This window comes from Delphinus delphis, chromosome 1 (genome assembly GCF_949987515.2).
Source record: "Delphinus delphis chromosome 1, mDelDel1.2, whole genome shotgun sequence".
In the NCBI taxonomy this organism is placed as follows: domain Eukaryota; kingdom Metazoa; phylum Chordata; class Mammalia; order Artiodactyla; family Delphinidae; genus Delphinus; species Delphinus delphis.
The window spans coordinates 9,172,069-9,199,886 of NC_082683.1; the positions used below are offsets into that span (position 1 = coordinate 9,172,069).

General features: G+C 52.5%; 1 protein-coding gene across 3 annotated transcripts; it reads left to right on the forward strand.

Moving 5' to 3' along the window:
• The first annotated feature begins 26 nt into the window (after window positions 1–26).
• On the forward strand, window positions 27–27,566 carry MFN2 (mitofusin 2). 3 transcript variants are annotated; one of them, XM_060014553.1, is made up of 19 exons: window positions 27–139; window positions 1,349–1,484; window positions 5,787–5,965; window positions 10,042–10,177; window positions 13,204–13,366; window positions 14,050–14,174; window positions 14,892–15,000; window positions 15,113–15,220; window positions 16,863–17,016; window positions 17,184–17,251; window positions 17,391–17,512; window positions 18,915–19,041; window positions 19,452–19,556; window positions 19,832–19,934; window positions 20,740–20,960; window positions 21,542–21,697; window positions 23,116–23,312; window positions 24,119–24,253; window positions 25,479–27,566. In XM_060014553.1, exons 3-19 carry the CDS (start codon window positions 5,791–5,793, stop codon window positions 25,546–25,548), a joined length of 2,274 nt encoding a protein of 757 aa, XP_059870536.1. In that variant the 5' UTR covers window positions 27–139; window positions 1,349–1,484; window positions 5,787–5,790; the 3' UTR covers window positions 25,549–27,566. The 3 variants fall into 3 exon arrangements, with proteins under 3 accessions (XP_059870536.1, XP_059870545.1, XP_059870554.1); XM_060014562.1 differs by lacking the exon at window positions 21,542–21,697; XM_060014571.1 differs by lacking the exons at window positions 27–139; window positions 1,349–1,484; window positions 5,787–5,965 and adding an exon at window positions 7,042–7,132.
• Window positions 27,567–27,818: the final 252 nt, after the last annotated feature.

Below are 27,818 nucleotides of genomic sequence, written 5' to 3' on the forward strand. Positions count from 1 at the left end.
GTCCAGCGACTCACTGAGACCAGAACGGCGAACCTGCGGCGGCTGGTGACGCGTGCGTCCTGCCTCCTCCTCCCGCCTGGGGGGCGCGTGTTGGTGACGTCGGGGTTATGATGGCCACCGGGAGGCCGGGAAGGTGAAGGTGAGAGAGCGAGCGCGTCGGGTGGTGGGGCCCGGCCCGGGCCAGCACGGCGAGTCCTGAGTCCCCCGGCGTGGGCCTGTGAGACGCCGGGTTCCCGGGGGCTCAGGATCCGGGCCGGCGGACGTCCCCACGTTCCGGCCTCGCCGCCGGGCCCTCAGCGGCCCTGACAGGAGGGGGCGGGACGCGGGACTCGGGAGTGGGGTCCCCTAAGGCTTCTTATCACCCCCGCTTTCTCACCCTTCTCCACCACATCCCACCCCTGCCCTTTCCCCATTTCTCATCCAGTTCTCTGTATTTGCCTGCACTTATTCAGCGCGAGAGGTGCCTACGTTCATCACCGTAGGCGCCCTGCTCTGACTTCCCCAAATTTGGGCATTTCTTGCTGTCGCACAGTTGTCTCTTGTTTGGCTTCTCAGTGGACGGTAAGCCTCCTTGAGGGCAGGGACTGTTTTTTATCCATCTCTACCTCTAGCGCCTAGCACACACACACACAGAGGGCAGACGGAAAATGTCGAATAATTAGCTGCTTGGATGCTTGAAGACAGAGCTGCCCATTCCCGTCTGTTTTAAGCCTTGATTGCCCTGTTTCTTTAATTTCTCTATTTACTCTCTTTGTCTCCTCCCAGACTGTCACCCTTCCCATCCCCAAGGGTCGGGTGAGGCAGCTTCCCATAATTGAAAATAAGTGAGCTTTACAGTCAACGGGAGGTGATATCTCAGTTCCCAGCTTGGCCGCTTAACCAGCAGCCCATAAATCTCTTAAGTGTTCCAAGCGTCTCTTTGCACCATGGAATTGAGAATTAAGTAAGATATTTGACAACATCTGGTAGATAGAGGCTTTCAGTAAGTTCCACTTCTCTCTCTCAACTCCACCTTCCCGTCTCTAATCCTCGGTGCCACAGCCCTCAAGCCCAGTCCTTGACCTGGTTCTGCCCCCTCCTGTCACCCCTCTGGATGCCTTTACCAGGGTCCCTGCTTCTCACCAGCACACGTCTGAACACGTGTTTGTGCACACCCGGGCTTGGCCTCGCGCCTGTGTGTTGTGTTTTTCCCCAGGGCACTTCCTCACATACCACCCCAATACCTCAGTGAGTAAGCTTCCCTCGGGGATGAGTTTGTTTGGCTTTTAAACCTGATTAGACTTCTTTGGCTTTTTTTTTTTTTTTTTCTGCCCTGTTGACATGTCCCTTTTCCTTTCCAATAACTCAGAATTGGTGGAGTCAACACAATCAGTAGCCAACCTCAACCTGAGACAGGACAGAGGAGAACTCAGATTCTTTTCATCTTTTTGCCTCCAGCCATGTCCATGATGCCCACCCTGTGAAGGTCTCTCACCATCCATAAAGTAAGTGGGGTGGCTGTGACACCTGGCACCCTGGATCTGGGTGGAGGGGAAAGGGGTGTACTCTGCTGGCCATCCAGCAGCAAGTCTCTTGGATGGGGTCATCTCTGCGCGGAGCTGGAGCATTCCAACCCACGTTGGAAAGAACTGTAGTTCCTTTTACCTTCCATGGAGGAGTTCACTGGTTGCCGAGAGAGCCCGGTTAAAGATTGTTCAGAAAGTGCCTGGGATCTCTGGGCTCCCGGAAGAATGAGTCTCTATCTCCCTCGTGTGTTCTCTGCTGTGCTGGCTCCTCCCTCCCGTCTCTGCCCAGCAGACGCTGGCCCACTGGCTCCTTATCACAGCTCTTCTAAGAGTCTGCTCTGCCCCTTTACCCTGCATACTCTTTTGTTTCAGTTTCTCAGCTTTTCCTCTGTTCCAGTTGTGCCAGCAGACAGTCCGTGGATCCATTTTATTTTCCCTGCTAGGAGCTGCTCTGCATGAAACTGGGTAAAGAGGTGGTGTGGATTCAGGGACTGTGCCTGGGATCCAGACACACCTTGTGGTGAATTTTGCTGTTGCTATCCCTATACCCAAGGCACTTAATCCTCCTTAACTAACAGCCTAGGTTGAGGCAGAGCTTTTCAGTACCTGGGAGTGCTAATAGCTGTTTAATTTCTTTTTTTTTTTTGGCTGCATTATGTGAGATCTTAGTTCCCTGACCAGGGATTGAACCCATGCCCCCTACATTGGGAGCATGGAGTCTTAACCACTGGACCGCCAGGGAAGTCCCTAACAGCAGTTTAGAATTGGGTTTGGTTCTGGTCTTAGGTTAATATCTGTTAATATTGTGCCCCCAGCACTTTTTTGGGGTGGGAGTGGGAAACTACTAGGATGAATTAGGCTTTTCCCAAAGTATGACCCACAGGGTTTTAAAAACTGTGACATGGAAGAAGGGTTTCTGCAGATAAATTTGTGAAATGCTGCGTTAAATACAGTTAAACAGGCCTTCCTTCCCAAAGTCTTTGCTGTGCTCGTGTACTCCAGTGGAGGGGGACTGTAGCACATAGTGTTTTACAGATTGATTCTGCTATGGGATCATTTTTGTCCACTGCAGTTCTGTGGACCACGCTTTGGGAAATGCTGCTGTAAACTCTCTGAAACCACGACCTCAGGAGCGCTTTGAGGCGGTCACAACAGCTTGAAGCGTGCCACGTAGTGTATAGCTGATACCGGAGCTCAACTCTGGCCCAGCTGTGCTTGGGGGACTGGCTGTGCCTGCCTGCTGTGAGCGCTGCGGTGAAGTAGGGGCTGTCAGGGCTTTCCAGAGGAGGAACAGGAACCAGCTGTTTCCCCCAGCTCTAGAAGCATAGGAAGCCAGCAGGTGGAACCCCAAGATAGCTGGGGCCCTATCTTGGCTTGTGTGTGTGTACTTGCAGCTGTGGTCCGTTTGTGCACGTACGTATGCCCAGCTTGCTCTTTGGAAGGATTACATTCTGGAATCTGAAAGATTTGTTTAACTCTCTTGACTCACTGAACTCCAAATAGTAGGAAACATACTTAGCCAAAGGCTGCTTTTTAAGAAAAAAGTAAATATACGTATTCCAGGATTGGAAGGGTAGGAAGGTAATCCCCTTTAGGGCATTCACTATCTCAAACGCTGTCTCTTACAGTTGTAGAGGAGGAAAGTAGAAATGGAAATAGGTCACTGCTGTGTATTAGAGACTGGCTTTCTAGAAGCTCACAGATTAGACAGGGAGAAAGTATGACGAAAAAAAAAGCCAAAAGTCTGGTAAGGTTGCACGGCCTCCACAGAGATGTCAAGGAAGGCTTCATGGAGGGGGTGACACTAGCGTTGGGTCTAGAAGGACAGGAGGAGTAGGCCAAATGGGTGAATAAGGAAAGAGGATTCCAGGCTGAAAGCAACATGTGTAACACGAACATGGAATCTCAGCTCAGGCACGAACAGAGGCAGAGAAAGCAGTTTGGAGGGGTTGGCGGTTCGGGACATGCAGCTGCAGGCTGGGTAATGTGAGAGCAGGGCAGCACCTGGATGGGCTGCGCTCTGAGCAGCCCAGGTAACCCGGAAGCACTAAGCTTTAACTAGTGTGTATGCTTTTAAATCTTGCGTTTACTGAACACTGACGCCTTTGGTGTCATACCCTTTGGACTTGCAAACAATGGCCAGAATTTGAAAGCACTTGCTTCTAAAAGCCCAGCTGATCTGAGAACTTGCTGCCTGCAAGCAAGTCACTTCTGGGGTGGGGCACTGCGGAGCCTCGCCCCTGAGCTGACCTGTGTCCTTGGTCCCCATGGCAGCCGTCAGGCAGCTGTGGGTGTGCTGGTGGAGGAGTTGCCTCTGCCCTCCCCTGAAGGCTGGCTATTCCAGGGGGAAGTCTTGTGATCTTGCTGGTGGAGTTTATTACTCTTGTTGTTTTATAACATGTAAAACTACCTTTGAGTTCGTGCCATGTCATCTTTAATCTTCTCATGGTCTACGTGATATCATGCTTGTACATGTGACGAATCCAAGCTTCTGAGGTTTAAACAGCCGAGATATTTACAGTCACGATTTGAACCCAGCTCTGTCTGATTCCAGAATGTATCTATAATGCTAGCTACATCATGCCATCCCAGACCCAGTTCTCCTTTCGGTGACTTTCCTCTTCTGCTTACACATATCCCCTGTTTCTCTAAGAGTCTTTCCTGCTGGGCCACAGTAAGCCTGATTTCAATGTACTCTCCTTTTCTGCTTTGGAGGAGCCAGTGGTATTTTCTTCCTAGTTCCCCTTCTCAGAGCTCTGCTGTCTTTCTTATTTCAGCCTTTGACACGTGGGCTCCATGCTTAGAAAATCTCCCAGCTGTGGTGTATTCCTGGGGAGGGGGACACACACTCACTTTCCTCTCTCATCTCCCCAGAAATCAGGAACAGCGCAAAATAATTGGTAGGTTTAGGCAAAACCTGTGGGTCCCCATTTCCCTGTGTGTCTCTCTTTCTGCCCACCCTTTGGGATGGTTAGTTCCTAGGGGCCACTTTTCAGTTATTATGCATTTGTTCTAGATGTTCTTTCTGCTTCTCAGGAACTGGTTCAAATGCTTTGGCAGTTTCTCGTGTATGTTCGCTTGTGGGCAATGCGCTGTCGTTTCCCAGCTAGAGCGAGTGCCGGGTCTGGTGGAGAGCGGCGTGATTAGGGTGGCTGGGGGAGAGGGGCCAACAAGAAATTGCTGGGTGTTGAGGAGGGCAGAACCGGGCACACACAGCTGTGCACACTCCCCTCATCCTCAGAAAGGCCTTTTCCCTGTGACTTCCCAGTGTCTGAGGGCTCTACTGAAGAAATGGCACTGTGCGAGCTGGGAACTCTGAGGAACGATCCAGGGATGCCCAGCCACATCTGGGGACCACCTTCTCTGGTCTGTCTCCCTCTTTTGACTTTGAGCAAAGATCTCTAGGGCTTTGGAGTTAAGCCTCATGGCCCCTCGCATGTTATTGCCATGTGAAGAAAAAGAGCCTGCAAAGATGTGCGTGTGATTGAATAAGAGCAGGAGAGCTACCCACACAAAAACAGACTGATGATAGGCAAATGTTAACGGTGCCTGTCACAGAATGGTGGGGTTGTGGATTTTTTTTTTCCTTTAGTTTCCACATTTTCTACAGTGTACACATTTAAAATGAAAGAGAACAGTAAACGTTTTTAAGTAAATTGTAGAAGTAGACCTCTCTCATTTGAAGATCACCCTTCCTTGCCATCCACTCCTCCACCCCTCCCCAGCAACCAAAAATAAAACCAAACACCAAAAACCTGTTAGGAATTAGGGCCATCAGGACTGGGCAGCAGAGTAGCCAGGGCAGGGTGGTGGGAGGGCCTGACCTTGAGTGTCACTATGCTGTCACTGCTTTCAATATTCAGCGCTTTTTCTCAGGGGGGTGATGTATAGGAAATAAGTGAAATTTCTGTCACTCTTTTCTGCATAAGGCTAGGAAGAGGGCTTCTCTGTGTGTTACCTTGTGGTTCCCCTCTGTCTCTCTCTGAAATGGGGAGGGCAGGCCTGTCCCTGTTCACCAGGCAGGGAACAGCCAGCGCTAGACCTGAGCTCAGGGCCCTGGGTGCCCACACTGTGTGACATGGAGACAGGCCCAAGTGGTCCCTTCCTACTCTTGAGGTGCTGGTTCTGATCTTGCTGTCCCTGATCTAGTCCTGGAGGGCCCATGTTCAGGATGGACCCTCGAGCTGGTGCCTGTCTCCCTGCTGCACCCCGCTGCATGCCAGCAGAACGTCCTGAGCTGGGTGTCCCTGGGTTCGCTCACGTGTCTTCTTTCTCTTGCAGCGCAATGTCCCTGCTCTTCTCTCGATGCAACTCCATCATCACAGTCAAGAAGGATAAGAGACACATGGCTGAAGTGAATGCTTCCCCGCTCAAGCACTTTGTCACCGCCAAGAAGAAGATCAATGGCATTTTTGAGCAGCTGGGGGCCTACATCCAGGAGAGCGCCACTTTCCTTGAAGGTGAGACAGGCAACCCACTCAGCCAGGCCCACGCCTGTCAGCCTCAATATTTAGGTGGCAGGATTTGGGGATGGGGAAGTACAGCACTGCTCTTGAGGAGCTCATGACCAGATGGGTTGTCACCTTCAGTGGTGCTCTGCTCTTGGAATCATGGAATTGGACTCCGGGGAGATTGGGCCAGGAAAACAAGGGACCTGTCATTGAAGAATTCTACGAACTCTGTTCCATTTAGTCACGAGGGGTAGGTGAATCGTCTCCTCATCTAAGAGACAAGCAGATTGAGGTTTTGAGAGTTGTTTGATACCTTGGAAGTGACACAGCGGCCTTTACCCGGGTGTCTCTGGCTCCAAATCCCAGGTGTTTTCCTTGGCCCGGTCTGGCTGCCAGCAGTCCGGGCACTGTCCGGGTGTTGGTTGTTCCTGACCAGGGTGTTCTCTCACGGATATTTTTAGACAACAGGACTATGAATAAGAAACTTGTGTCACCAGTACCTTTTCCTCTAGTTACTAATCTGAGCCCAACCTCTAATCCCTGCTCTGTCAGCAGAGAAGGACTGGTTCCCAGGGCCCCACTAGTTCTGAGCACCAAGTCCAGCCACCGGCTTCTCAGACTCCCTCTCTAGAAGGCACACCTTGGCTCTAGGTCCTGGGATTGTCAGTGAAGACCCAGTAGCTGAATCTTATCTGTCCTTGGTTTCCTCATTTGTGAAAGAGGGGCTCAGGTGAGACCAGGGGGTTCCAAATTCTAGTCTGCAGAACCCTAAAAGTTCAATGGGAACGCCCCTGGGCCACACTGCTCTCCACGCTCTGCTTCCCACTGGAGCACCTTGGCTTCTGGCGGGGTTACATGTCAGGCTGCTACTTCAGCTCCCTTTGAAGAAGGGAAATAGTTCCAGTACTGTGGTGTACATGTTTGTCCCTCCATGTTCCCATGTTGGAATCCTGAGGCCCAAAGTGTTGGTGTGAGGATGTAGGGCCTTTGGGAGGGGATTATGTCACGAGGGTGGAGCCCTCGTGACTGAGATTAGTGCTCTTATAAAGGAGACCCCACAAAGCTCCCTCGCCCCCTTCCGCCACGTGAGGATACAACAAGAAATCTGCCACCTGGAAGAGGACCCTCACCTGACCAGGCCGGCACCCTGATCCGAGACCTCCAGCCACCAGCACTGTGAGCAATACGTTTCTGTTGTGTCTAAGCCCCCAGTCATGGTGTTCTGTTCGAGCAGCCCGAATGGACTAAGCATGGACTCTATGCCCTGCCCTCAGCGTGGTGCTTGAAGCAGGAGAGGCGTTCCCGAAGTATTGGTTCCATTTAAAAATTTGAATTTCAGGGTTATAAGATTGGTGGTTGCAATTATTCCAGTTTATTATCGTTTGTTTAGCAATAGTTCTGGTGTGCCTGGCCCTGTGCCTGCAGAGATGGGACAGACCAGGCCCCTGTCCCGCCGGAGCCCAGACTAACCCTCTGTGATGCTCTGACTCACTCAGATGGTTCTGTGGATGAACACGTGCTTAATAATGAAGGTGTTTGTGTGATGGCATCAGGAGCGGGTGTTTTGGTTTCTCTTTTTGTGAAAATATGGAGCTTCTCGTATTGGCGGACTAGAAGGGAAAGCACTGGAGCGATCCTGAGATGTATTTGGGATTGTCCTGGCTAGCGAAGGGGTTGGCTACTGCCTTGGGACTGTTCTCTAAAGGGCAGGTAACAAGAGCTTGTTGGCCTACTGCCTGTTTCTTTTAAATGTAGCCACAGGCTTAAGAGCCAGCTTCCTCTGGGGCGCAGTCCAAAGGCCACACCCCGGTGCCCACATAAGGGAAGAATGTTGATGGGTCTGAGTAGCGGGTGACCAGTGGATGTGGGGAGGTCTTGTTGGTTTGCTCACTTCCTTTCGTGGCACCAGCTGCGGGGGAAACTCACTGGGCATCTCTGAAACGCGCTCGCCGTGCTCTGGATGCTGTGGGAGTGCTCTGCGTGCTGGGGCCTGTCAGCCCAGTGGTTCACAAGTGCCTTAGTCTGTTTGGGAGGCTGTGACAGATACCATAGACTCGGTGGCTTGTAAACAACAAACCTTTGTTTCTCACAGTTCGGGAGGCTGGGAAGCCCAAGATCAAGGCAGCGGCAGATTTGGTGTCTGGCGAGGACCAGCTTCCTAGACTGCTGTCTCTTCTCTGTATCGTCACATGTAACCACACGGCAGGAGGGGCTGGCTAGCCCTTTGGGTCTCTTTTGTAAGGGCACTAATCCCAGGCATGGGGTCTCCATCTCTATACACAGTTGACTCTCGAACAACATGAGTTTGAACTGCGCGGATCCACTTATATGTGGATTGTTTTCAATAGCAAATACTATATAGTAGTACAGAATCCATGGGTGAATCTGGGGATGCAGAACCGTGGATGCGGAGGGCTGACCAAATTACATGCTGAGTTTTGACTGTGTGGAGAGTCGGCGCCCTAACCCCCGTGTTGTTCAGGGGTCAGCTGTACCATCATACCGTCATCACATGGGGGCACATAAACATTTAGTCCATTGCAGCAAGAGTGTGCTGAGGGGCAAACACCCGTCTGCTGTCCAGCCAGCTCGTGACCTTCCTCGCGCAAGTACTAGATGGGATGGGGTCAGGATCTTGCTCAGTTGCTCCCGTCTGTCATCGTACGTTATCCACCTGCCTGTCAAGGGCCCTGGGAAGAAGCAGTGCAGTGATCCTAGTATCTGTTTGCTTAGTGAACATTGTGTACCTGCTGAGCGCTGGGTGCTGGGATCAGACAGCTTGGCCTTCACGTGGTAGGTGGTGCAGACAGGTGAGCTAGGCGGCTACCCTGTGGTGAGATAAGGGCTAAGATAGGAGAAGTACAGGGTGCTGTGGGAGCATAAACAAGGGGACCAGACTCAGGGGCGGTCAGGGCAGGCTAAGTGGGAAAGAGCCAGGCACCGTGAGGCGGTGCATTAGTTCTTCAGAGTGGGGGAGGGGCGTGGGGAAGCACTGAGCAAAGCCCAGAGCAGTGGCAAGTGTGGGGATGTGGTGAGGCAGCATGCGAGGCAGCGGGTGCCCAAGACCTGGCTGGAGCAGCGAGCGGGTCCAGAGCAGGCAGGGCCTCGTGAAAGTGCACAGGGACCCGGTCCCAATCGCAGCTCTGCCATCTGCTAACTCTGATGGGTACACGCCGTGGATTAAATGAGACCGTATTTGAAAAGTGATCAGGGGCTTCCCTGGTGGCGCAGTGGTTAAGAACCCACCTGCCAATACAGAGGACACGGGTTTGAGCCCTGATGTAGGAAGACCCCGCATACCGCGGAGCAACTAAGCCCCTGAGCCATAACTACTGAGCCCGCGCTCTAGAGCCCACGAGCCACAACTACTGAAGCCCACATGCCTAGAGTTCATGCTCCGCAACAAGAGAAGCCACCGCAATGAGAAGCCCATGCACCACAACAGAGTAGCCCCCGCTCGCTGCAACTAGAGAAAGCCCACGTGCCGCAACGAAGACCCGACACAGCCAAAAATAAATAAATAAAAATTAAAAAAAAAAAAAGAAAAGTAGTCAGAACAGTGTCTGGCATATAGTGAGAACTTGGTAAGTATTTGTTAAGTAAAAAACATATAACTTAATTAGGTACCTGCCCCCATTCTTAGCGATTTTGTGTTTTAATCCATTTAATCCTTTCAGTAGTCACATGAAGTAGGTACTGTTGTCATCTGTGTTTTAAGGGTGAGGAAACTAAGACCAGGAAGGTTCATTTGCCTGGGGTCACAAAGAGCCAGGAAGAGGTGAGAACCAGCACTTCTTGCATTGGGATTCAGGCAGACTTGCTCCCAAGCTGTGTTCTTTGTTTTCTGGCTGCACGGCCTGCGGGATCTTAGACCTCCCACCAAGGATCCAACCCACACCCCCTGCAGTGGAAGCGTGGAGTCTTAACCACTGGACCGCCAGGGAAGTCCCCCAAGCCGTGTTCTTCACTGCACTGCGGCCCACAGTAGGGAGTAGCAGGGAGCCATGGTGGTGGACCCTGCCTTCCAGACTTGTGACTGTGGGACTCTGACCGTGGGGTGAGCCATTTTCAATCTCCGCCTCCAGACACCTACAGGAATGCGGAACTGGACCCTGTTACGACAGAAGAACAGGTTCTGGACGTCAGAGGTTACCTGTCCAAAGTGAGGGGCATCAGCGAGGTGCTGGCCCGGCGGCACATGAAAGTGGCTTTTTTTGGCCGGTGAGTCTCAAAGCCCTCATACCTTCTTTCTTCCCAGCGGGGGGCAGGCAGGGAGGCAGGCACTTTGTGTGGGATCACAGCCTGAGGGCCCCAAGGCAGAGAAGCAGCTGGCGTGCTTCAGTGCTCTCCTTCTTATTTATTTTTAACTGTGGTTAAATACACATAACGTAACATTTACCATCTAACTATTCTTAAGTGTATGGTTCAGTTTCGTTAAATACATTCCCGTTGTTGTACGACCATCACCACCGTCCATCTCCAGAACTTCTTCCCCTTGGAAAACTGAAACTCTGCCCGTTAAGTAACAACTCCTGTTCCCCTCTCCCCACCCCCCTGGCAACCACCATTCTCCTTCCTGTCTCTATGAGTCTGACTACTAGAGGTGCCTCAGGTAACTGGGATCACACAGTATTTGTCTTTTTGTGACTGGCTTCTTTCACTCAGCATAATGTCCTCTAGAATCATCCATGTTGCAGCAGTTGTCAGAATACCTTCCTTTTTAAGGCTGAGCAATATTCCATTGTGTGTATATACCATATCGTGTTTATCCATTCATCCACGATGGACACTTGTTGCTTCCACTTTTTGGCTATTGTGAATAATGCTGCTATGAATGTGGGCGTACAAATATCTGTTTGAGACCCTGCTTTCAATTCTTTGGGGAATATACCCAGAGGTGGAATTGCTGGACCATATGATCATTCTGTTTAAAATTTTTTTTTCTTTTTGGCCACGCTGCACGGCATGTGGGATCTTAGTTCCCCGATCAGGGATTGAACCCATGCCAATCTGTGCCCCCTGCAGTGGAAGCTCAGAGTCCTAACCACTGGACTGCCAGGGAAATCCCCTGTTTTTAATTTTTTGAGGAACTACCCACCATATTGTTTTCCATAGCGACTGCACCATTTTAATTCCTACCAGCAGTGCACAGGGGTTCCAGTTTTTCCATATCCTCCCAATACTTGTTTTCTGTATTTCTGATAGTAGCCGTCCTAAAGGGTGTGAGGTGGTATCTCTTGTAGTTTCGATTCGCATTTTCCTAGTGATCAGTGATGTTGAGCAGCTTTTCATGTGTTAGTTGACCATTTGTATATCTTCCTTGGAGAAATGTCTATTCAAGTCCTTTGCCCACTTTTAAATTGGGTTGTTTGGGGGTTTTTTTAATGTCGTTTTGGTGTGGTTTTTTTGTTTTTAAGTTGTAGGGGTTCTGGATTTAATTCCTTATCAGACATATGATTTGGAAATATTTTCTCTCATTCTATAGGTCGCCTTTTCACTCTGTTAACTGTCCTGTGACGCACAGAAATATTTTATTTTGATATAGTCCAACTTATGTATACTTTTTTGCCTATACTTTTGATGTCATATCTAAGAAATTGCCAAACCCAGTGTCATGAGGCTTTTCCCCTATGTTTTCTTCTAAGTGCTTTATATTTTTAGCCCTCAGATATCCTTCTTGTTATACTTTGTGGTCTGGTAGGCACCTCTGGAACGTCTGCCACAGTACCAAGGACTTCTCCAGTTCTCGGTGGGCACTGACTGGGTGGCCTACACAGTGAACTCAGTTCTGACACGCTGCCTGGAGGTGGCGTCAGAACCCCCAGGTTAAGAGCCCGGTCCCTCAAGACGCCCCCGCTTCAGGTGCCATTTGGAAACCTGGGCGTCTGACCCACTGGCTATAGATCAGAGGTTCCCACGACCTCTTCCTCTTAATTTGCTAGAGCGGCTCACAGAGCTCAGGGAAACATTTACTTACATTTACTAGTTAGTATATAAGTATGGGATACTGTAAGGGATACAGGTGAAGAGGCACACAGGGTGAGGTCTGGGAGGGTCCTGAGCACAGGAGCTTCTGTCCCTGTGGAGCTGAGGTGCACTGCCTTCCACCCTGAAGCTCATCAGTTCTCATTGTTCAAGAGCTTTTGTGGAGCTTAATCCACAGCGCCCTCCTTCCTTTTCCTGGAGGTCAGTGGGTGGGGCTGAAAGTCCCAACCCTCTTATCACTTGGTCTTTCTGGTGACCAGCCCATCCTGAGGCTGCCTGGGGGCCCCACCTGAGTCACGTTACTAGCATAAACAGGTGTGCCCAACAGGGGCTCCTTAAGAGTAACTGCAGACACTCCTGCCACTCAGGAAATTCCAAGGGTTTTAGGAGCTCTGTGCCAGGAACTGGAGACAAAGACCGAACATATTTCGTGTTACACCACAGCACCTTTAAAAAAAGCAAAGCCCAATACAGGAAAAAAAAAAAAGACACCCAGACGGTTGGGTGCCGTGCGCACAGTGGTAGCCTGAGGAATTGGCACTCTGCCACCTCTGCCCCTAATCACCTCAGGGGTGGCCCTCAGACCTCTGGGCTGACATTCTGCGTCCTCCCCTCAGAGGTGTGGCCCTGGCTTTGGTGAGCTGAAGAGATGAGTCTGCAGAGTAGAGCTGTTTTCAAGACCCAGAATGTCGGAAAGGGGTGTGATGGGCAAGAATGCTACAGCAATCTGCTCTGTAGCAGGCCCTTATCAGCTGGGACTGACAGGTGGGGCTTCATGTTTGGGAGGAGCATGGTGGGAGAAGAGCAGCAAAATTGGCCTTTTGTAGAAAACCAGGGACTTTGGGGTCATTCAGCTGAGGTCACTTAGACTGAGGAAGACACCCTGGGGGTGAGTCAGTGGTTCCAAGTAGAAGAGGAGGAGTGGGTTGTCCCTCGGAGTCAGGTCATCTCCAGAGTGATGCTGAGAGCCTCAAGCTCGATGGTGGGCTCCCTTGAGGGCAGTGAGTGTCTGCGTGCCAGTGCCACACCGAGGGAGCCCCTCGTAGGCTGGTTTGCCGTGATGGACCGGGAGCACATCACAGACACGGGTCACGGTGTTTGTCCAGCATTTTCATAAACACAGAGAGCCCTCCCTCTCTGCCTGTCTGGGCACACGTCTCACTGTGGAGAACAAGACTTTGGACTTCCAGGCTGTAACTTCTTAGTGACAGCCTGAGACGCAGATAGTGGTAGCTTCACTGACAGCCGGGATTTCCTCGTAGGACAAGCAACGGGAAGAGCACTGTGATCAATGCCATGCTCTGGGACAAAGTGCTGCCCTCCGGGATCGGCCACACCACCAACTGCTTCCTGCGGGTGGAGGGCACGGATGGCCACGAGGCCTTCCTCCTCACGGAGGGCTCAGAGGAGAAGAGGAGTGTCAAGGTGAGGGGACAGCGCCGGCCCGACTCTCAGCCCTGGGCGTGCTGGTGGGTTAAATCTGGGCTTAGACCAACCAGCGCATCCACTGTGCCAGGACCACTGGAAGCTCTAAGGAGAAGGCAGTGCCCTCCACTGCGGTGGAGTCTGGGAGGCCCTGTCCTAGCCTGGCTGCTTGGGAGTTGCGAGAGCTTCAGGGAGGGTCTGAAAGCCGGAGCGCCTGAAGTCGGGATTCACAGTCCTTGTGAATTGCTGGGCAGGCCTTTTCTCTTTGTGATGAAGAGCATATGTGCCTTGTTCTGTGGCGTGTTGCCAGAGAGCGATCCCTGCATTTGCTCTGTGATTCTGACACGTCAGCTCGGGGCTTGCGTGTTTTCATTTTTCTGAGAGCCAGCTGCATTCTTGGTTGGGGCCAGATGCTCATTTTGGTTCATAAAGAATTAATTAATGCAGAAAACCCTCAGTTTTAGGACAACATCCAAGAAAGAAACTCAAAAGAGGAGTGAAGAATAGTTGGTTCTTATTGACAGCTCCCAGCTCTTGACTTTTTATGTGTGAAATGAAAGAAAAAGGGGTAGCAGATCAGGCAGCAGTCTCAGGCCATCGTGCTGTGGCCACATGGCACTGGAAATCTCCACGCTGGAGGCTCTTCCTCAGCCCTGATCTTTCTTTCCCTTCTCTCCCATCAGACTGTGAACCAGCTGGCCCACGCCCTTCACCAGGACGAGCAGCTGCATGCCGGCAGCCTGGTGAGTGTGATGTGGCCCAACTCCAAGTGTCCGCTTCTCAAAGATGACCTTGTGCTAATGGACAGGTAAGAGGGCAGGTGCCTCCCCAGGAGGTCCAAACTGGGAGGGCACCAGGTTTCCATTTCTGGATCATCCAGGCCAGGATCCCCTAGGTCCCGTTGTTGCTCTGCTTAAGTATTGCTTTTCAAACTGGCTCAACCAAATCTTCCTGCCTCTTGGATTTCCTCCAGGGTCTGGTTACTGTATCCCTGGGCCGGTGTCAGGGCCCTGAAGATGTCCCAGTGATGGCCTGTAAAGAGGGATAGGGAGGATGCTCAAAAGTTGGGAAGGTTCTCAGCCTCAGCCCAACATTAGTGTGTTTATTGGGGGCGGGGGGGTGGAGCTTGCGGTGGTGAGGTCCATGTTGTATTTTATTTTTCTCAAAGGAACACTTTGCTCCTGCTTTGTGGACAGGCTGTAACTATACCAAGAAGTGGGGTACTAGGGTGCTTGCCAGACTCACATAAATACAGAGCTTCACCTTAATTATATACCCCCAAAGTAAAATTCAGATCATTACGTTTTTATAAAAGTGATAGACGTGTATGGCAAAAACCACATTTTCAGAGTCTGGAAGGATATGAGATGAAAAGTAAAAATCCCTCCAATAAGGGCCAGGCCCAATTTCTCTCCCTTCTGTAGCTTTCTCCTCCTTTGCCTGGCTGCCTCAGGTCTGTTCAGAGCAGGAAGGATGGGGCCCATGGTCTGTGTGTCCGGTGACAGTTTATCCTTGTCGCCTCTAGCCCTGGCATCGATGTCACCACAGAGCTGGACAGCTGGATTGACAAATTTTGCCTGGACGCCGATGTGTTCGTGCTGGTGGCCAACTCAGAGTCCACCCTGATGCAGACGGTAACCCCTCCTCCACCTTTTCCCACACTCCGAGGACCCAGCTGAGTGGGCGGGCTGGCAGGGCCTCGGCTGGCACAGCTCCTCCCCCACTGAGGTCTTCCCCCCCATCCAGGAAAAGCAGTTCTTCCACAAGGTGAGCGAGCGCTTGTCCCGCCCTAACATCTTCATCCTGAACAACCGCTGGGACGCGTCCGCCTCGGAGCCTGAGTACATGGAGGAGGTGGGTGCCTCTTTACCCAGCAGTTTGGGGAATGCTACCCCATGTGTCTACCCAGACCCTCTTTATGCTCTCCCAGGCCACATCCCTGAATGAATTTCAGCACCAAAGAAGTCCCAGGTGTTCCTTGGGGTCGCTGATGGCTTTAAAAATACCCCTTCGTGGGAGTTCCCTGGCGGTCCAGTGGTTAGGACTTAGTGCTTTCACTGCTGAGGCCCCAGCTTCAATCCCTGGTCAGGAAACTAAGATCCCACAAGCTGTGCAGTGTGGCAAAAACAAAACCAAACAAAAACAAACTGAAAAAACAAAAACAACTCTTTGGGACTTTCCTGGAGGTCCCGTGGTTAAGAATCTGTGCTTCCAGGGGCTTCCCCAGTGGCGCAGTGGTTGAGAGTCCGCCTGCCGATGCAGGGGACACGGGTTCGTGCCCCGGTCCAGGAAGATCCCACATGCCGCGGAGCAGCTGGGCCCGTGAGCCATGGCCCGCTGAGCCTGCGCGTCCGGAGCCTGTGCTCCGCAACGGGAGAGGCCACAACAGTGAGAGGCCCGCATACCGCAAAAAAAAAAAAAGAAAAAAAAGAATCCACGCTTCCACTGCAGGGAGCACGGGTTCAATCCCTGGTCCGGGAACTAAGATCCTGCCTGCTGTGTGGTGCGGCAAAAAAACACAACAGCAACAAAACGCAAACCCTTCACTTCTCCCATTCGCTTTCCCGGACCCCTCTACTCTTCAAAAGGTTTTCTTCCAGGTCTGAGAAGCATCCCTACCACGTTAGCTGCTGCACCCTTGCTTGCTCTCTTTATTTAGTTCATAAAGAATTAATCATTATAGAACAGGCTTAGCTTTAGAAAGACATCCAGGAAAGAAATTTAAAAGAGGAGTGAAGAATAATTGGTTCTTACCAACAGCTCAGAATGCTTTACTTTTTATGCGTGAAATGAAAGAAAAAGGAGTAACAGACAGGTGATATGCGGTGATGATAAAGCACGTAGTCAGCAGGCTGACACTGGGCAGTGTGACTGGTAAATTCCCTAATCCCTCCGGGAAATCCTCACCTGTGAGTTGGATATAATAGAGTTGTTGAGAGGATGAAATCTGTTAACTTTGAGAAAAGGCCTGGCATGTGGCAGGTGTCCACAAGAGGCTGTCATCACTTTTAAGTTCCAGTAGTAGAACCCTAGGGCTTCAGAGCTAGGAGGGATTTTGGGGTGCGGCCACTCATGTAATAAACGAGGCCCAGGGTAGACTCAGCTTGTCAGTACAGAGTCCAGGTGTAGGTTTCTTGACCAATCCCCCCCCCACCCAGGTTCCTTTCCTTCTGGGGCGCCAAAGTGAGACACTCTGTAGGCTCTAACAAGGCAATTTGGGGCACATGTAAGCATTTCATCTTGTTGATGCACCAGCTGTCTTTGACAGGCTGTACCCGAGGGAACCCCTGTGACGTGGGTTCTGGGGAGCCTGGTGGCTGGAGAACAGATGGTGGGAGATGGTCGCTGCATGTGTGTTTGTACCTTTTGAATCCTGAGCTGTGTTAACAGATTATCTGTGTTTTAGAAAAGAAGCAGTTGGGGGCCGCGGGCTCCATCAGGAGGGGCCCACCTGCACCCTGCCTGCTCACGTAACGCCCGTCTGCTTGGGCTCCAGGTACGGCGGCAGCACATGGAGCGCTGTACCAGCTTCCTGGTGGACGAGCTGGGCGTGGTGGATCGAGGCCAGGCTGGAGACCGCATCTTCTTTGTGTCTGCCAAGGAGGTGCTCAACGCCAGGATCCAGAAGGCCCAGGGCATGCCCGAAGGAGGTGACGATGGAACCAGCTTCTTGCTTTTCCCGAACATTTGAGTCTTTGGGTCTCATACTAAGTCAGCCAGTAGAAACAGTTCTGAGAACGAGGTGGTGAGAAGAGCCCTGAGTGAGAAGCTCTCGGCTGCGAGTTATTTCTCGACTAATGTGGTGCAATTCTCCTAGGGGGCGCTCTTGCAGAAGGCTTTCAAGTGAGGATGTTTGAGTTTCAGAATTTTGAGAGGAGATTTGAGGTGAGCACAAGCCTTTGATCCTGGTGTCTGGCGATTCTGTGCCTCCCCGGCTCTTTCCAGCCGTGTCCCTGGCAGTGGATGCCAGAGCCTGGCCCTTGGCCAGCGGCCTCTGCCCCGCTCTGTGCCTCTTGTGTTCCAGGAGTGCATCTCCCAGTCGGCTGTGAAGACCAAGTTTGAGCAGCACACAGTCCGGGCCAAGCAGATCGCGGAGGCTGTTCGCCTCATCATGGACTCTCTGCACATTGCGGCGCAGGAGCAGCGGTAAGAGCCCCGGAGGTGACAGGAGGGAGCGTGGCAGTGACCGCCTCACCGCGGCCTGGACCCGGCCCAGGGCCAGAGCCTGGCCGCCAGATCGGAGTCTCAGGGCTCCCTCCAGGCCCCATTCGAGCCACGAGGAGCAGCCTGGTGAGGAGGCCGTGGGGCGTCTGTCCGTCCCACCTGGCCTGTGCAGCGAGGCTCCCCACGAGCCCACATTGGCGGCCTTGGGCCAGTGCTGCGCCGAGCACAGCAGCCGTTCTCAGAGTTGAAGCAGGACATACTTCTTAAAAATACCCTTTTTTTGGAGAAATTAAAATATAGGAAAGTACAGAGAATAGCATACCATGCTTCCATTGCACAGAATTGACAATATTTGCTATATTTTTAAGTTAAAATAAAAGACATACGGCAGAAACTAACACAACATTGTATAGCAATTATACTCCAATAAAGATGTTAAAAAAAAAAACACAACAACAACACAGAAAAAAATGTTGAATACCCTTTGATTCTTCAGCCCCTGTCCCAGTGTCCCTCTGCCCACTCCTCAGAGGCAACTGCAATCATGAATTTGGTGTGTAGTCCTGTCATTCATTAAGCAGTACTTTTTATGTAAGTTCTGAAGAATACATAACGTTGCTCTGCAAGTGCTTTAAATGTGCAGGTACGGGATCATGCTGCACCTGGCTTCTCTTTCCACTCAGCATCGTTTTTGCCCTTTGTCCTTGTTGATACCTGTAGATGGAGTTTAGGACTGTTAGCTGCTGTAGAGTAGTCCATTGTGAATGTACCTCATTTTCCCGTAGATTGATTTTTAGATTTCATTATTTTGCTATTGCAAACCCTGCTGCAGTGGATGCCAGTCTGTGTGTCCACTTGTGCACATCTGCGAGAGTCTAGCATTAATTCCTGGAGGTGGAAGGTTTCCTCTTAGGGTATATGCATTTCAGTTTTACTCAGTTTTACTTGTGGCTTTCTGAAACATCTGAACCCGTCCAAGCTCCCACCAGCAGTGTGTGCTGGAACTCCCATTTCCCTGACCCCATCAGTAATTCAGACTTGGGGAATTTGGCCAGGCTTCTGGGTAGTGTAGTACCTCTTTTTTCTTTTTCTTGATTATCCTAGTGATTTTTTTCTATATTAATTGGCAGAACTTGTTCTAAAGCCCCTGAAAGCTCCCTCCCCTGTCGGTCACCACCACATCTTCCAAATTTGGAAAACTTGAGTGAGTTGTCGGCGCCATCTCTCCCTCATACCTGGGAAGGGGAAGAGCAGGCGTCCGGGGATGTGCGTGGAGCTGCCAGGATCACCGCTGGGGCCCACACAGGCTTCCCCGCGTCACCTCTTGCTTCTCTGCTTAGTCGTGTGGGGACCTGCGTCGCGTAACCAGAGCTCGCTCTTTCAGGGTTTACTGCCTGGAAATGCGTGAAGAGCGGCAGGAGCGGCTGCGATTTATTGACAAGCAGCTGGAGCTCTTGGCGCAAGACTACAAACTGCGAATTAAGCAGATTACGGAGGAAGTTGAGAGGCAGGTGAGAGGCGGGAGAGGAAGCACACTGGGGAGATGCGGACTCCGAGTAGAGGCTGGGGAGCTAGAAAAGTGAAAACACAGACGTCCTATTCCTTGGGGGCTCCTCAGCCTTCCAGGAGGAAGTCGTGGCCCTGATTCAAGAATGTGGCGCCTCCCTGGGTTTGCTCTTCCATCGTGTGACCCTGGGCAAGTCCCCCCTCCTCTGGGCCTTCTCCTCCATATCTTACAGGAGTGTTTGGTCAGCCAGTCTCTCTACCTCAAAAACTTTTAATTCCGTAGATCAGCTGAGGACACTGCATGGGCGAGGGGAAAGATATCCAGTGTGTTAGAGTCTGTTAGACTCTCTCCTGGTGCTGCGGAATTGAACCACGTTCCTCCTTGACGCTTACCAGCACGCTGCTTCTGCTGTAGGTGTCCACCGCGATGGCTGAGGAGATCCGGCGCCTTTCTGTGCTGGTGGACGAGTACCAGATGGACTTCCACCCTTCCCCAGTGGTCCTCAAGGTTTATAAGAATGTGAGTCGTTAAGTGGCAGGTGCTCTGGGCAGGGGCTCCCCTTATTCCCTGTTGGCTACTGGAAGGGATCACCAAGCAGACGGCGATTCAGCCCTGCTGCTCTGAGTCAGGGCCCCTCAGCCGGGGACACGAGCCCCGGGCTCCCATGCGGCCTGCCTGCCGCTGTCGCCTGGTGGGCCTGGGCTGACCAGCCTCGGATTTCCCTGTCCCTGGGCTCCCCAAAGGGAACCTCTGGCAGAGGGCGCCGCTTCCCTTCACCTCTCTTCTGGCTGCAGGAACTGCACCGCCATATAGAGGAAGGACTGGGCCGAAATATGTCGGACCGCTGCTCCACGGCCATCACCAGCTCCCTGCAGACCATGCAGCAGGAGATGATAGGTCAGTGCTGTGGGGGCCTCGGGACCTGGTCCCTGGGCTGCCCAAAGATCAGTTCCAGGCCAGTCTACAGAAGTAACGGCCTTTTCTTGTCTGTCACCTTTTATGATGAGTCAGCTCCATACCTTGGGGTTCTGGGCATGTGTCATGAGTTCATTCCACACATAGATGTGGGGGGTCGGTCGTGGGGGGAGGGCGTCCTTTTTTAATTTTTTTAATAAATTTATTTATTTATTTTTGGCTGCGTTGGGTCTTTGTTGCTGCACGCGGGCTTTCTCTAGTTGCGGCGAGTGGGGGCCACTCCTCGCTGTGGTACGTGTGCTCCTCATTGCAGTGGCTTCTCCCGCTGTGGAGCACCGGCTCTAGGCATACGGGCTGCAGTAGTTGTGGCGTGTGGGCTCAGTAGTTGTGGCTCGCGGGCTCCAGAGTGCAGGCTCAGCAGTTGTGGCGCATGGGCTTAGCTGCTCCACGGCACGTGGGATCTTCCCAGAGCAGGGCTCGAACCCGTGTCCCCTGCACTGGCAGGCGGATTCTTAACCACTGCGCCACCAGGGAGGTCCCCGTGGGGGTGTGTTGTGTTACCACCTGGAACTAGCAGAGGCTGAGAGCTCGGCCTGCTCCTTAAATCCGCACGTTAGCTGGTGTGGAACCTTGGCCTGCATCCCCTCGCCCACTGGCCCACTCTTCCAGGCCTGGTTTCTGGGCCTCACCGTCAGCATCCTGGGCCGCAGCGAGTGTTCTGAGGCTCAGCCCTGGCGTGGCACGGGGCTGAGCTGCTGTGCTTTCTCCGCATTTCTGTTCCTGACAGACGGCTTGAAACCCCTCCTTCCTGTGTCCATGCGGAGTCAGATAGACTTGCTGGTCCCTCGGCAGTGCTTCTCCCTCAGCTACGACCTGAACTGCGACAAGCTGTGTGCCGACTTTCAGGAGGACATCGAGTTTCATTTTTCTCTCGGGTGGACCATGCTGGTGAACAGGTTCCTGGGCCCCAAGAACAGCCGCCGGGCCTTGATGGGCTACAACGAACAGGCAAGCGAAGTCCCGCACCCTCGGGCATCAAGGGAGGTCAGTCTGCACCCCAGGCACACAAACTGTTCTGAAAGGGGTGCCCTGAGGTCACAGCCGTGGCATGTGGGCCACCACCACGGTCAGGTTTTTGCCACAAATCAACCTAGCTTTATCCTAAGCACTAATATTTGTGAAATTACAAATGCAAGCTGCATTTTTTTTTTCTATTACATGTTAAAGTGAGCATGTAACTATTAAATATAGATGACCTATCTGTCCACATACCACCATTTTCATGTTTGGATGTTGAACCCCCCATCTCTGTACCATTGGAGTTACTGCCCGGGCTGCTCTTGGGCCACGTCCCACACCTGGGGACCTGTGCTGAAGCGTTCCAGGGCGGCCACTGCTCCCGTTCTGTGGTACCCCACGGTGCTCACCTTTGGGCCGGCAGGTCTGTTAGGAGCTTAAATTCTCTGCTACATGTGAAGCTCATTTTCCCTTTTGGGAAATTGAAGAGCCACTCCCCGTGCCCCTGTTCTGGACCCTAGAATGAGAGACTGGCCGGTATCTTCTTAGCCCCGCCTCGTTTCTCTCTGCAGGTGCAGCGGCCCATGCCCCTGACCCCGGCCAACCCCAGCATGCCCCCACTGCCCCAGGGCTCCCTCACCCAGGAGGAGCTCATGGTTTCCATGGTCACCGGCCTGGCCTCCCTGACCTCTAGGACCTCCATGGGCATTCTCGTCGTTGGAGGAGTGGTCAGTGACAAGCCCTGCTCGGGAAGGGGGGTGGCAGGTGTGTGGGGACCGAGAGGCACAGTCTGGTGGGTGTCCCCGCATCGGCCCTGCACTTCACATCCGTGATGACTTTTTGCTGTGATCTCAGGAGCCGTGTAGCCTTAGCCCTTTAACATACATTTATTGACTTATTTAAGTCTCACTCAACTAACGTGACATTTAGGTTCCCGTTCTACAGAAGAACATCTGCAGTTGGCTTGCCAAGTACACACAGCTAGGATTTGAACTCTGGCCCCATCTGACTCCAGGACCATATTCTTTCCCCTGTAGGGCCAGTAGGGTAGGGAAGTGACCTGAGAAATTGACGGACCTGGGTTCTAGAGAGGTGGGTATGACCAGGAGTTTCTCACTGGTAGGTGAGTAAACCGAGAGCAAAACTTGCAAGGGCTTGAGACAGAAAGAGGCCAGGCTGGGCCTTGAACCCTTGTCTCTCCAGCTGCAGTTTTATTGCCCTTTCTTTCTGCCCCAAGGCCTGAGATCACAGGCTGCCTTCTTGATTACTGGGGTACTCCCATGTCTTGACCCAAGACACACTGCAGCTAGAGTTATTTATGCCTTGGATTTTCTTGATGATGTGGGAAAGTTCTCTTTGTCACGGTCATTTGAGTTGTGGAGTGGTGGCAGAGCGTAACCGTAACGAAGCTGCCAGGAGTTCCATTCTCAGCTTGTAAGACTAGGGCGGGCTGGAGCTGAGGTCCCCTCCCTCCTGGCTGTGGATGGTACATGCTCTGGTTTTTTCCACAGATGGTGACCTGGCAGAGGGTCATGATCTGAGAAGCTGACACTTGATGGTTATGTAACCCTTTTTACAGTCAGTGTCTCATTTTACCCAAACAACCCTGAGAATTGGGTGGGGGCCGTTATTCCTATTTTGGGAGGAAACAGGTGTAAACAAACTTGCCCAAGTCACCAGCCAAGGAAGAGCTTCACACTAGAGCCTCGATTTCTGGCTCCAAGTCCAGTGCTCTTTGACTGTAACTACACTGCCTCCAACCAAAGTGTTACAAACCAGACCAAAAGAAGCCATCTACTGAGGACCGATGTGCAGAATTCTGCTTGTCAGTGTCACCAGAATGGAAGGTCCCTTCAGAGTACTCCAACGTTTATCTTTAAGATTTTTCTGTGCCTGGATCTGTGCTTCTGGTGCTCACAACCACAGAGGTGGACTTTGCACAAGTCATGTTGTGTGGCCCACACTAAGTTTCCCTCGTCTCCAAACTAGACAAGGTCCCTGCCCTTCTGGCCTCAGTGAGACCAAGGAAGACATTGAAAGGAGTGTTCTGAGTAGAAGCACAGAGGCTCTTGGGAAAGTCCTAGCTGAGAGGATGGGCGGTGGGATGGCAGAGGGACTGTGCCAGCTGACCACTGTGCCTCTGCAGGTGTGGAAGGCTGTGGGCTGGCGACTCATCGCCCTCTCCCTTGGCCTCTATGGACTCTTGTACGTCTACGAGCGTCTGACCTGGACCGCCAAGGCCAAGGAGAGGGCCTTCAAGCGCCAGTTTGTAGAGTACGCCAGTGAGAAGCTGCAGCTCATCATCAGCTATACCGGCTCCAATTGCAGCCACCAAGTCCAGCAGTGAGTGGCCCCGTCAGCCCCGAGGGGCCGGTGCCGGCTCCCGTGGTTCAGGACTGCCCTCTAGGTTTCCTCCTAACCTGACCTGGAAACCACTGGGCCCTGAGTGCTGTCTGACTCTGGCCTTCAGCTGTGCAGCGCCAGCGTGGAGGCTAGGGATGGGGGAGGGGTCTCCAGGGACACCTTACGTCCTGGGCTGGGACCAAGTAGGCCTCTGGTCTCCCAAGGAAGGAAGACATGGGAAGACGAGGGGTGTTACCTGTAGCCATCTTTTAAAGGTTACCTCGAAGGGCTTGGGTTGTGGGCGTAGCTTTGATGTTCTGAGCCACAGCCCATTCTTCATGGCGTATCTTAGGGCAGGTGGGAATGGATGGCTTGCTCTGGGTGGTGGTCGGGAAGGCGCTGGCTGCCTGCCTTTTACTGCTATGTGGCAGGCCCTCTGCTAGGCGTTTGGCACCTAACTCTTCATTTTCTCCCCGAGCCCTTTGAGGTAGACGTTTTTACTGGCACCTTGTTTTTCAAAATGAGGAAACGGAGATGTGAAGAGGAGTCATGTGTCTCCTGCACTCGGCTGATTAGCAGCGGGGCCGCGATCTGCATCCTGGTCTCTTGTGCCCGAGCCGGGGCGCCTTGCTCTGTGCTCCGGGTTCTTGCTCTGTGCTGACGCTAGTGCGTGTGGTGGCTGTGATGTCCGCGGCCTCAGCAGCGGGCGGGGGCGATTCTGACAGACCAGGACAGGCGCAGGGGACAGATGGGCTGGCTGCTTCACCACCGACGTGGCCTGCTTGATCCTGACTCTCCCCCCTCAGGGAACTGTCTGGGACCTTTGCTCATCTGTGCCAGCAAGTTGATGTCACCCGGGAGAACCTGGAGCAGGAAATTGCCGCCATGAACAAGAAAATTGAGGTTCTTGATTCACTGCAGAGCAAAGCCAAACTGCTCAGGTGAGGTTGGCCATGTGGCAGCAGAGGAGGTCTGGTCCCTGGGGTTACAGCTCACAGGCACGTCCTTAACCGTGGTGTCTCAGGCACTTGACACGTGCTGTCCCATCTTCAGCGTCCCTTTAGGGACGTATCATCACCTTCACCTTATAAAATGGAAGATCGAGGCCTAGAGAGGTTAAGTAACTTATCTGGGATCCCACAGTAAGTGGTCAAGCCAGGAGGAGAAGAATCCAGGCGTGCTAGGCTCCAGCACTCTGTGACACTCCACACGTTGATTGTCCTTTACCGTCGGCGGGAACAGTGGGCTACACCCGGCCCCCACTTTCCGCCATTTCACGGTGCGGCACGGCAGCATCTGTGTCCACAGGGGAGCCGGCCAGGTAGCCGGTGACCGGCAGAACCCGGAGCAGAACCCAGGTCTGCGTAGGGTCTCTGTTGAAAGTCAGAGCTTCCAGCAGCAGGCTGCTGGGGAGAGGATGGGTCTCAGGAGTCAGGAGTCCTGGCTTCTGGTCCTGGCACCCCCATTTGGGCAAATCGCTGAGCTTTCCTATGTCTCATTGCTTTCATCTGTGAAATGGAGTAAGGTTTCATGACACAGTCACAGAGCTGAGTGTGCGAGTGCTCTGCAGAAGCCCTCGGCCCACTCAGGCCGGGATAACATCAGCACACGGGGACTCTGTTCTTCCTGCCCCTGCCCTGACGTCAGCACAGAGGGGAGCTGCATCAGAGGGCACTGGTGGGCCTTGCCCTCCCCGCCCACTGCCCTGGGACAGCTGTGTTCTAGAGACACGCTGCTCATCCCCGGGGAAATCTCACGCGGCGTGTGGCTTCGGGGTGGCGGTGTCTCTGCTGCTTGTCACTTGCAGCGACAGGGTGAACCTGAAAAGGGCTGCGTGTGAGCAGCCCAGCCTCCTGCTGACAGGCAGGAAGACTGTTCCCAACAGTCCAGGGACTTACCCGTGGTCCCGGCATGAAGCAAACACAGAGCTTGAGGGTCAGAAAAACCTGATTTTATTTCCACCGCTGATTGGTCGCGTGACCGTAGGAAGTTATTGAACCTCTCTGGGCCTCATTTTCCTCATCGGTGAAGTGGAGGTTATTGAGGGATAATGAGTAAATGAGTCTGTACAAGTCAGGCGTCCGGTAGAGCAGCACTTGGCCTTGGCACACAGTGCTCTTACTTGTTATCAGCTGTTACTGCTACAAGGTAACCGTTTCTCTGCAGGAATAAAGCTGGTTGGTTGGACAGCGAACTCAACATGTTCACGCACCAGTACCTGCAGCCCAGCAGATAGTGGGCAGCCCGGAGCCGGAGCCCGCGTAGGGAGGGGCAGCGCTGCCAGCCGCGAGGGGCCTCCCACCAGGGCCACGTGCAGCTCCTGTCCGTTGCCGCCACCGTGAGAATGAAAGCACCCACTGTCTCCCACCGTTTTGAGCCCTGAGACGCTAGTTATTTTCCCCCTCCTTTGCCTGCTGTTGCAGGAAGATATTCCAGCTCATACCCCTAAAGGAGACTTGTTTTTTTCAATGATGACTCTGGACAGCATGATACTGAGGAGTTAAGTCGAGTCTATTCTCGGTTTTGTCAGGCTCTGTTGATTGAGAATCATGATTGCTTGATGAGGTCTTGGGATCAGCCAGCATTGCAGAAGGCCTGGTTGGGCCTTTAAGGATATCAGGCAAGACACCCCCTCCTCCAGCCAACGCTAACACTGACCCACGCGCACCTGCCTACCACGCACCCCAGCGCACCCACAGAGAAAGGCCACCTTAGGAGGTGGTTGCATTTTCTTCCCGGATTGCGCTGGGAACAGTTCCAGGAAGGCCAAGGCCGTCCCAGGATGGTTGTGGCTTACGTGTCAGTTTGGTCCTTCGGCTTTCATACCTCATCCCATCTGCAGAGCCTTCCAGACCAGCCCTTCAGTCTTGGTGGCGGGGCTGAGAGTGCAGAGGTAGCTGGAACGCTGACTGGCATGTGTGGAGGGCGTGTCCCAGTGCCCCTGCTGTCACAGGCGGCCGGGGCCGTGATGGGGGGAGGCTTGCCTCCTTCTCCTCATTCTGTCTCTTGCTCTGGTTTCGGTCCTTAGCCTATCAGTCTGGTTTCTTATTTATGAAAGATAGGTTGGTGCAGATAGTTAAAGGATGTAGTAGAAGGAAAGATGGCGGAAGGAGGGAACCTTGGCAGCAGGCTAAGAGGAGTGGGCCCCTCCCAGGACAGCTAGAGAATCTGGAGTTGATGCAGAACAGGACCTTGCATTTGACCTCGCTCTGTGAGGGGTTCGTGGGGTCTGAGAGCCCACTCTACTAGCTTGATGCTCTATAAGAGACATGTTCCCACCCCTCACCCCACCTCGACCCAAGCTGCCCTTGGCCACCAGACCTCTGGATGCAGTCTCCTGTGCCAGCGATGCTGCACGTGGCCAAGAGACAGTGCGGGGAACCCAACACCCAGCCTCCCACCCTCCCTGATCCCAGAGCCTCCAGGTGACACATGGGGCCTCGTGTTGATTTTGAGAAGTGTTTCCTGTTGTTGAGTTTGGGGATTGTTACCGGTCAAAGTGGGGGCAGGTTCCTGTCTCCAAGGTGTTAACTGTCTGGGGCAAACAGCCTTCGGGTGACAGCCTTTGCAGGGTAGGTCAGAGAACTTCCTAGAAGCCAGCAGCACGTCTCTCCCAGAAAGAGGCTCAGGCAGAGAGGTGGGGCTTGTCCTGCTCTCTTGAATCCACCCGCCCTCCGACTTTGGGGAAATGACTTGGTGACCTCTGCTCACTGGCGGGTGGCATGCAGGTGGCGAGCTCTCCAGGTGCCCGCTTGTCCTTCAAACCCTCAGTCTACCCTGGTGCGTGGAACAAAGCGATGGACTTGGCCGAGGCCGCCGTGTGGCGGGACGACGCTCTGAGCTTTTTGCCAGCCTGGATGGTGGTTACCTCCCAGTGTGTCTGGAGAAATCAGTGTCACACAATTCCAATGAATCTTGTGCTTTTGGGGGGGGGGGTTATTTAGAATAACTAAACATGAATTTTTTTTGAATGTAGCCTCTGGGCAGTGAATGAGATTTTGAGCTTCTTATACAATAAGTAAAATTGAAATTACACCACTGAGGGCGAGACTCTGAAAGAACTGTGGCAAAAAGCACTTTAATTTAATGCTGCTGACTTCGTCCTCTGTTTTTATGTTCATTTGCTGGAGTTCAGGATGTGCTTGACATGGTGGGTTTTTTCTCTGATGTATTTAAGGTGATATATTTGCCTGAATTATTCCTGTATCATTGCTGATAATATTGAACACTAAAATAAAACCTAGTTGGAAACCATTTGTGTTTTGTGTGTCTCTTCAGCTTACTGTTCCTATGCAAACTCTTTGACGTGACAAAGTCTGCAGGCTGTATTTTGAAATGACCTTAACTTCGTTTAGGGGAAGTTCCCACTGTAATCTGCCTGTGGGTTCCTCCTGACTCTTGGAAGGAATCTGATACTCTCAGAGGAGCAAAAGGCGTAACTGATCTTTGAGAACCAGGAAATCTAGAGTGATTTCTTTACAGATTTCGCCATAACTCTAAACCATT